This window comes from Ascidia mentula, chromosome 6, assembly GCF_947561715.1.
Source record: "Ascidia mentula chromosome 6, kaAscMent1.1, whole genome shotgun sequence".
NCBI lineage: Eukaryota > Metazoa > Chordata > Ascidiacea > Phlebobranchia > Ascidiidae > Ascidia > Ascidia mentula.
Window position 1 is genome coordinate 9,865,211 of NC_138571.1, and position 9,521 is coordinate 9,874,731.

At 38.5% G+C, this 9,521-nt stretch overlaps 2 protein-coding genes across 2 annotated transcripts; both read right to left on the reverse strand.

The window, feature by feature from the left end:
• Positions 1-537: 537 nt before the first annotated feature.
• On the reverse strand, positions 538-3,864 carry LOC145907156 (2-amino-3-ketobutyrate coenzyme A ligase, mitochondrial-like). The gene is made up of 8 exons (XM_082994587.1): positions 3,681-3,864; positions 3,363-3,507; positions 2,712-2,847; positions 1,824-2,110; positions 1,163-1,245; positions 938-1,109; positions 749-867; positions 538-689 (listed from the first exon to the last, which is right to left on the reverse strand). Exons 1-8 carry the CDS (start codon positions 3,862-3,864, stop codon positions 538-540), a joined length of 1,278 nt encoding a protein of 425 aa, XP_082850713.1.
• A 3,488-nt stretch (positions 3,865-7,352) lies between these two features.
• Positions 7,353-8,640, reverse strand: LOC145907157 (arylalkylamine N-acetyltransferase 1-like). Its single transcript, XM_082994588.1, has 4 exons — positions 8,461-8,640; positions 8,185-8,322; positions 7,605-7,729; positions 7,353-7,548 (listed from the first exon to the last, which is right to left on the reverse strand). Exons 1-4 carry the CDS (start codon positions 8,638-8,640, stop codon positions 7,353-7,355), a joined length of 639 nt encoding a protein of 212 aa, XP_082850714.1.
• Positions 8,641-9,521: the final 881 nt, after the last annotated feature.

Here is a 9,521-nt window from a genome sequence, read left to right on the forward strand (position 1 = left end):
GTTGCTAGCCAGCAACGGCAAAGCAATAATGTATGCAATCTGTGACGAAATAGTACAGTGAACAAATGGCATTATGATGTCACAATGTCACCACACTAGACAAATGGCTACCAAGAATGGTAATGTTATTTTTTTGTACCGTAATTATGGCTTCCCAAACTGGGGGCCTCTCGATAAATTGTATGGATAGCAAACAGTGCAACACTTAAATGTACGATTTAACAAACTGTACGCATCCAAGCAAGTGTACTGGGGCTGGGCCACTGTATTTAGAAGTGCCAAATAATAGCTGAACAAAATTACTACACCTGCATTGCACTTTCAAATGTTCCTGAGCCCTGGATTTTTTTCAGTTGTTTCATCAAAATAAAATAAAATGACTGTTTCAACAAAATATTTTACATTTAGTTCTATGTCGAAACAAGAGGATTCTTGGACAATGGTAATCAATCGAGAGAGGCCCCGAGCGAAAGTTTAGGAAGCAGTGTAATACATTGTTGTGATTGGTCCGAATGTCATAAAACAGGGGTCTTAAGTTTATGGCAAGACTTTGTGCTTTTTTCCAGATTTGATGAAAGCATCAATACCTTTGTCGATATCTTCGGAAGTATGTAGTGCAGAGATTTGAACACGTATTCTCGACTTACCGAGAGGTACAACAGGGTATTCAATTCCCAAAACAAACACACCTGTGTATGGAAAAAAAAGTTTAAATAACTTCAAAACAGTTACAAACATCAATGCAAACCCTCTTGGTGGAGGTCGTTCATCATATCACGAATTCTCATTTCATCAATCATCACTGGACATATTGGGTGATCACCACCGAGGATTGTAAATCCAGCTTCGGTCATACGATGCCGGAATCTTTACATGTGAAAATATTCATGTACGCCCAACAGGTGTTCTACTGTCAATTTTTTTTGTACCAAATTACCTCTTAGACTTTTCCATAACCATCTTCGCAAGTTCATTATTATCCATGAGTAAGTCGACAGCTTTGCTCGCACAACTGGCTACTAGGGGCGGTAGAGAGACTGTGTAGTTATACGTACGGGATGTTTTTCTCAAAAACTCTATGAGGGATTTTGGTCCTGTTGTGTAACCACCTGCGGAAAATGTGATGTTTTTTTGTTTTAAGTAACGTAATTTCACCCTTTACCTGATCCACACCCAAATGCCTTTCCCAAGGTCGAATTAATCAAATTTATTTTGCCACTAACACCAAGCAGTTCTTCTGTACCCCTGCAATGGAAAGGATAAGCAGAATATGTTGCCAGAATATGTAAAATGTTTGTGACGTTTAACGTAGTGTATGTTGTCACGCTTGTTAAAGTGATTTGTTTGTTTTAATACTCGCCAGAAATGTTTCCATATGTATTTTAGTTACAACATGAAGGAAGAATACAACATTTTGCTTCAAGGCTTACATTTATATATTTTGACCCAAAATAAGTCAACATCCATAGAAATATATTTCAAAAGATTTGGAACATGTTATTTATGGCAAGTATTACAACATCCATAACAAATATAGAATTAATGTGGTCTATTTGGTCGGAGTGGTCTAATTGTCTAAGGTTTCCAAACCTTTCGGTACGCGGACCCCCATGCGCGAATTTGTTAATTTCTAGGTCTTAATGTGTGGGACGTAATAGAAAACAAAAAACACGTATTTACGCAACAACCTGAAAAGCTTGCTAAATATTTCGCGATGTATTCTCAGTACCCATATTCAGAAAGTCCTATTATAAATGATCATTCTACTTTATTAGTGATCACACTAAAATAAGCAAAAGAAAAACTGAAAAAAAAAGAATGACCTGCCAGTGTCTCCAATTAAACCTGTGGCGTGGCATTCATCAACAAATACCATAGCGTCATATTTGTCTGCAAGGTTACATATTTCCACCAATGGAGCAACATCGCCATCCATAGAAAAAACACCATCGGTTGCAATTAGACGACGTCTGCATTTCTGTGCATCAATTAGTTTTTTTTCAAGGTCCTCCATGTCTACATGCTTGTATCCGTACTTTGTGGCCTTACAAAGGCGAATGCCATCGATTATGGAGGCATGGTTCAGCTCATCAGAAAAAACAGCATCTTTCTGGTAAAGGTTTGCAATTGTAAAGTTGCAGAATCAATACCTGATGAAGTTTCGTCGAATGGCAGACGAAATGTCGTAACAATACAGCACGTAAATTTTATGCCAGAAGAGCAGTACATGTTAAATAGTAAAGATAGTGTTTCAACATTGGATCGGATTATGGTAATGCTTAATGCATAAACTTTTGAATACATACCGTTCAAATTTTAATGGACTCACGAATAGTGTTAGGAAACATACATTCAACGTAGAGCGTGTACAATTCATACTACATATTTTCGTATAACCTGTCGTATTTGGGGCTTTGATGTTTTATATTTCCCTGACCCCGTTTTACAAACATTTGACTGAGACAGACAGGATGACAAATTCGTTTGAAAAAATTAATTTTATGCAGTGTCTGTCGATATACCCACGAACACCCTATTCGGAAATAACCTAACATTTACGTATGACAAAAGGTTAGAACTGTTTAAAGTAGGGTAATACTCCGAAAAAAATACAAGGCTAAGATGCACCCGATCTCATGTCTCCCTGGATAATTTAAATACTAAAACATAACCATATGCCATTGGATAATGTAGTTGTACAAACTCAATACCTCTGACAATAGAACTAGAAACAATCCAGTGTTAGCTGAATAGCAGTTCATGTACAACATAGTATCCTCTGTGCCGTGGAAATCTGAAATCTTTCTCTCCAATTCCTTGTGTATAGGCTGAGTTCCACCAGTAAGACTATAATATGTTTAAAAGTTAACTTGAGGAAAATGTAAATAAGAAGACAGGCATCGGCCTGTTCTGTTTGGTGGTACCGAAGGATCTGTATCTTAGGAACATAACTGACGGTTTTGTAAATCTTCAATACAAAACAAATAGCCAATACAAACAACCGTACCATTTTGCCGACTCGCCTGCATTTTACACTGAAAATGATTGTAGTATAACAATCGAAACATCTGTATCATGAAATTCTCGACTATTGCATTGGCTATTTTGTTTGTATTGAAGATCTGTATCTTCTTGTCAGATATCCAAAATTACTCACAAACGAGAGGCAGACGATAAATTATATCAGAATAATTACCCAAACAGAAGATGCCCTTAGGCAAAAGTAATATTTCTGTTGATTTTGAAGGTAAAATATCGCACTGATGCTGATCGTCTGCAACTCTTTTCTAAATAGTTTTGGATATGTTCAGTTGATATCCTTATGAAAGCATGTTTTTGCCTGAAAGGGACCGCAAACTTACCGGGCCGAACTTGCGCCAACCCCGTAATCTCGCCAAGCTTGTTCTCCTGCAGCCAATACATCTGGGTGGCGGGACAAACCCAGGTAATCACTACCACAAAAGTTCATAAATTCACGACTGGTGTTTTCTAATCGCAATACAGCTCCTGTAAATAGGTTTTTGTTGCTGTGATAATCAGGATATTCTACGATATTTTTGATGCACATGGTAACGTAACAATAGAAACACTGCTTTGGAATTTAGATCTTTGAAAGAATCTTTGAAAACAATTTACTACAGCTTTTCTGCAGCGAAAAAATTAATGAAATGTTAATGTACCTTGTTTCTTTGTTGATACATGTTCCTGGTATAGGTCTTTATTTCGTTTTCCAACAATACTGCTGGTCTGTCGTTTTATCCTTTCCATGCTGTCTTCGGCCGGGTAACATTTTGAAGAAATGCATCTCCGCGTTGTTCCACCATAACGCAATAGGTTGCTCCCAACAGTTTTTCCAAAAATCATGTTTCGTCTTTTTAACTGCTCTGTGTGTAGTGAACGTGATAGTTTTGTAAGTGACTGTTGTCTGCATTTCTTGTTAATATCATTGGTGTTAGGCTCACGCATTTAACTGTGTGAACATTTGCATGTGCCTTCTTGGCGCCTTGACCCTGTTGCACATGACGAACTGGTTTGCATGTTCACAAACAGAGTGTTCAAGAACTTTTTGTAGCCTCGAAAGCAGCCCGTTTTTTGTGCGCGAGTGATCACTTAAACTTTCTATGATCGCTGTATTGCGTTGATGCAACATGGCGGACCGCACTGATTGTGAGAGTAGTACATTACATTGTTGTAGTTATCGTTGTACAAACCGTCCACAGTTCGGCCACCACAAAAAATTTTTAATAATTTTCTTATGCATCGGAAAGCAACTTGTTTCAATGGTAATCTAGTAAAAATTATCTTAAATCACCAACGTGATTAAAGACCGAAATATTGCATCCTCTTGCATGACAAAAAGGCAGGAACTCCCAATCGAAAAGGCCTTTAGTTTTGTCTGTAGTATATATATATATGCTATCGCTGATCCTGCCTTTTGGTTAAAATGCCTTTTAGCTACGATGGCTGCAAACCTCTCTATTGAGACTGCAACTGACTAAACTAATACCTCAGATCATACAAATGCCAATCTCCAGTCCTTGTGCTGTACCACACAATGGTAAACACATGCAACTGCTGCCTTCAATGTTTGACGTCACTGTTTCTCAAGTGTGCAAAAAACATGTCTCATATACTGTATCGAACGAATGTGCTACGTTTCATACTGTGGTACGCTCCGGGTAACAAAAACACACCTTTTGAAGCAAAGATATCAGTCACAGTTCCGCACACAGAAACGTGACTTGCCTCAAGGGGAATCGTTTTTTTTAAATTATACGACAAAGCGAAAGCAATTTTATTGGTGACGTTATGCACGAGCGTGCACTGGTTGCAACGCGAGCGTGTTTACCATGCAGCGGACACAAGTGTTGTTAGCGCCATTCACGTGTATCATTGTACGACCATGAGCTGTGCTCTGCAAAACGGTCAATACAAATCCCCTCATGGGATTTGCACACGATTTTCACTAACTTGTACGTTGACAAGTAATAGCGTACCAATTGTTTCCTGTATAAAGTAACCGTTGGCTTACATTCTATTCCACGTTCTCCTCGTATTATTTCGTTGTATATATCACTGCTGAAACGCCAGTTAAACATTTTGTAAACTTCCTGATGTCGATCATGCGCGACCAGTTTCAACCAATCACGTTCTTAGGCCTCTCTCCAGAGCGACTGTATCTCTTTCTCCAACTCATTCTATTCTGATACGCCATTGAATGCTACTGCTTACTGAAACGAAGTATTACCAACCACAAGATTGTTGTCAACCTTTCGGGTTTGTTTGAATAAATAGAGTTATAACTGTTGTCCATGTTGTTCTGGAAAGCTAAGCAAGGTCTGGAGAACTCGCTCAGAACACGCAGCCGCCTTATCTACAGTCAGCCAATTCCTGCTCGAGACTCATACGCGAGTGGCCTGAGACAGCAACCGACGGGCAGAGGTACTATTCCTCCAGGCTGCTATAATTCTGTAAGCTGCAACCATCAGAGCTTACCATAGTTGCAATGCGAGCAATGGGTAAAACGTTTCCATAGTAGGTATGCCACCACATTTTGCCATGCGACATGCGTGTACAAAAATGGCTGTACTGGCCTTTTCATTCGAGAGGCCTTTTCAATTCAAGCTGAGGTGTTTTGAAAAAAGTATTAAATTCTGACAAAGTAAGCTTCAAAATGTTGTTGATATTGAAAATGTTTGTCGGGTGAGTTGAAAACTAAATGCGTTTGATTTTACAAAGAAAGTTAAATTTTAAAATAGTAAGTGTAACAATTTCTGATTCAACGGTTCAGTATTTTTCGGCAAGCTGTTTTGAATTTAGACTAGACTTGGAAATCTCCAATCCGACAGTGAGAAATATTTTGGTGCAAACTTATTCGCTGGTGGTACACTTGGAGTGTGTCTGCTTGTTTCAAGACGGCATTGCCAAAATATACCGGACAAACATAACTTTTCTGATACTACTTATGCGGACAATACATGGTAATGGCTGGGGTTGTCAGGACATTGTTATTGTTAACTTTGTTAACTTCCGTCGGTTGCAAACTCACGCGAGTTTCTCACATGGTGAGAGCAATTGTCCTTTAAAGGAGCGATTATTTTTGCAAGAAACTTTGCAAACATGTAATTTGGGGAACCGACAAACGAAACAATCGGTCCTAAAGGTACCACTGGCATGTGTACTTTGGGAAGCCCATACAAGTGTGGCGTTCTACCATCTGTACAGTGTAACTGCCAAAATTCACCCACTGTCAACGCGACTACCAACTAATTTTGTTAGTTTTTTGCGGCTAGCTTATTGCAAAGCGCATATAAATACGTGGCTTAATTTCTTTGCATATTTGTAGCGAAAAAAACACCGTTAAACTATGACGATACAGACGATATTGTAAAAAGTCAAAGAGAAATCATGACTTCCAAGGAAAACGGCCGAACAACACCACATTAATCGCTTCAACTCCATCAACGATGGACTCAACAGGGACTGGGGGTTTATAAGTCATTATAAACATGACGATGCCGCAGGAACGATGCGAACGACAGCTTCTCGTTTCATTTGCCTTTTTTCTATGACCGTCTTGCGCTTGTTAATTTGTATCGCATTGTGTTTATTTACACCTGATGAAGAGAGAGGCACACGCGAAAGCTAGTGTACATTTTTCAATACAAACGTTAGTCCTCTTAAAGAGTGCCAAATCAAGAGAATTCAGAACATAAATATAGTAATTACCACTAAATCGTAAACAACTCGTATGTTTTACAGCTGCAAATTTAGTGTAATTATAGGATTTGATGCAATCCTTGATACAATGTAGAGTAGTTTTAACCAAGGTTTTTTGAAACAATCCGGAAGATGAGTGGAATGGAATCACAGTATTATATGTTCTGAAACAAATAACCAATTTGGACATGCGGTTTCCAAATTTTGTGCTTGTCGTTGTATCGTATGCCAAAATTTTAAAGTAATTTAATTCTGACGTTAAATCCAATAAATAGTATAGCGCATGTTGTGGAACTAAGTTGTGAGAAACTATATTGCAGTGTGTGCAATTTCAACTTAATTTTGTATGCGAGGTAAGCAAACTTTGGTTTACAAATTTCGTTTAGCAAGGGTCTTCTCTGCTGTTGTTGTTGGAAAATTTGTGCTGCAATTTAGCACTCATTCTGAAACATTCTGAAAGAAGCAGTTACTAGATGTATTAAATGGAGCCGCCCCGAAAATTATGCATTGTTTTATTTAAAGCAACCATGGAGATATATTTATTCCCGCTACGTTTCGCTTCAGTCAATTTTCTAGTTGCAATCTTTATTTATTATTTGTCATTGGTTATTTGAAGTTTAGACAAAATTATTTCATTCAAGACACATGATTTTTGTCGGTGGTTGCTCTTCAATCCCAGCTGGGTGGTTGTTTCCTTCCTCATCCCAAACGAAATCCATTTTATTGATGTATTTTGCTCCAGCATTTACGAGAGCTTTTTCAGCGTATTGCGATGAACAGACAACAATATATAAGCTGCAACCTGCTTGCCGTACCAGCTCCATTTGTCTGCAATAAGAGTTTTTTTTATTATTACAAGGTTTTAATTTTACACCAGCACTTACTTCTTGAATAAAGCTTCGGCAATTCCAAGTCTGGTGTAGGTTTGTGTGACGCACATTATTAACCCACGAACATAATCTCTGTTTCCTGTGTAGGCATTGATGTATTTTGTTGATTGATTGATCATCTTCGGTGTAAAGAATATAATAAATCCCAAATTTTAATTAATAAAGTTTCACAGGCATAGCAGCCAAGCTAAGCAGGATCAGTCACTGGTTTGAACTCAAAACGCTGGGCTCACGCTCTAGCAACAGAGCTACGGTTGAACGGGGTATATTGTTGTCAAGGTACACTACCAGGCAACCTTCGCATAAACGTATGTAAACTATACCACTATATTAGACAACGCAAAAGTGTTTCATTCAATCGCATGATTGTCAGGATCGTCCCACCGCGCAGGTCCTTACGTGACGATCACAGATATCGTATCTTAAGTTTTGCTGATTTTTTTAGGTAAAGATATATATAGTGTATGAGCTAATAGTTTAACTGTTGGAGAAGTTTGCAGTAAAAAACATCATTAAATTTGGATAAAAACTTAATATGAATTAAGTAGTCAGCACTAATCCTCGTATAACTTACTTCAAAATACTGCGACACTTTGGGAGACATGTCATGCACGGACATTTGAAAGCTCCGTTTGTAAACGATGCAAATTCCACATATTTTTCCACTTTTCACGTCGTACGCGCAAAGTCCAGGTGTTCTGAGGTAATGGTCCTGTTCGCAAAATTAACAATAATCTTTAAAGTCGTTACGTTATTTTCATGTGTAAGAAACAAAATTGGAGATAGAATAAAGGAAATCAACGTTTGTTGTTCAAGTAAATTTGATGGATTCAAAGGATAATTTGCCAACCTTAATGATTTTAACAATCAAAGTTACGTCATCCTTTGACAGCTGAAGTTTAACAGCAAATGGTTCAAGTGTGTAAAATTGTTGTAGCAGTTTGTCGATTTCTGGCAGATCATCTTCAGTGGTTTGCCTCCAAGATATCAAGTAACTTGAATTTTTTAACTTTAGAACATTTTTGCTCATGTTTAATTGAGAATTGTTTTGACCAACTTGCAGGAAAAGTTACAACATATGTATCAAGGTACCTAAAACGATCCTGTAATTGTACCAACCAGAGATTTTCTACATAGCGGTAAATCAACGTTTCGATCCGCAGGAACGATGGATTGAACGATCGGTTGAAGTTCTTCATCGAACAAATCGCGAAGCCATGTTTATACATTTCGTTTGGTTTGTTTTGGATCGTGCTGATGTGGAAATTCTCTTTACGGCAGTAGGATTATGGGATCTAGACGAGACAGGGAGTTCGTTTAGCCTATAAGAAAGACTAAAGCAGTTGCGTCGCTGTTGACCCGATAGAAGTTCAACAGCTTCAAATGGAAAGGTCATCGCTTCATGGCTTGGCAAAATGCGACTTCAAGCGCAAAACGTATTCCGAACGAATATAGTTTGTTACCGGAAAAAATGCGAGGAAAAGGGTTGTTCAAGTCACTACCATCATACTTTGCTGCACAAACGCGTCCTAAATGTGAAGCCAGAGACGACTGCAGCGTCGCCTGTTGTACCAGAGAAGGTTGCTTCGTACTCATTGATAACCTCTTCCAGTGGCGAAGAGTGTTCTGAGGACGTGTATCAGTGCGTAGTTCCGGTCCAAGTAAAATACAAGGGCCGAAAGGTTTTGACTTACGCGTTTTTTATTATCGAATCTACAGAAATCTGTTGAACAAAAGGTTTGTCGACGCTTTGGGCATGAAAGGTGAAGCAAAGAAGATTGTTCTACAAACCCTCACCGATGACGCTAGAGAGCATGCGGGTGTTTTATTGAGTTTCTCTGTTTCCCCTGTGGGTGGTGGAGAGGAGATAGTTCTCCAGAAGGTAATATTCGTTGAGGAGATTCCAGTACT

Bases quoted from the DNA above. Each gene is read 5' to 3' on its own strand.
- LOC145907156 (XM_082994587.1), bottom strand. From the start codon at position 3,864: ATGATTTTTGGAAAAACTGTTGGGAGCAACCTATTGCGTTATGGTGGA. The intron at 3,508-3,680 runs GTACATTAACAT...ACCTATTTACAG, and splicing joins TGTATCAACAAAGAAACAAG to GAGCTGTATTGCGATTAGAA. The intron at 2,848-3,362 runs GTAAGTTTGCGG...AACATATTATAG, and splicing joins GTTGGCGCAAGTTCGGCCCG to TCTTACTGGTGGAACTCAGC.
- LOC145907157 (XM_082994588.1), bottom strand. From the start codon at position 8,640: ATGAGCAAAAATGTTCTAAAGTTAAAAAATTCAAGTTACTTGATATCT. The intron at 8,323-8,460 runs GTTGGCAAATTA...TTTTGCGAACAG, and splicing joins TGATTGTTAAAATCATTAAG to GACCATTACCTCAGAACACC. The intron at 7,730-8,184 runs GTAAGTTATACG...TTTACACCGAAG, and splicing joins AAGTGTCGCAGTATTTTGAA to ATGATCAATCAATCAACAAA.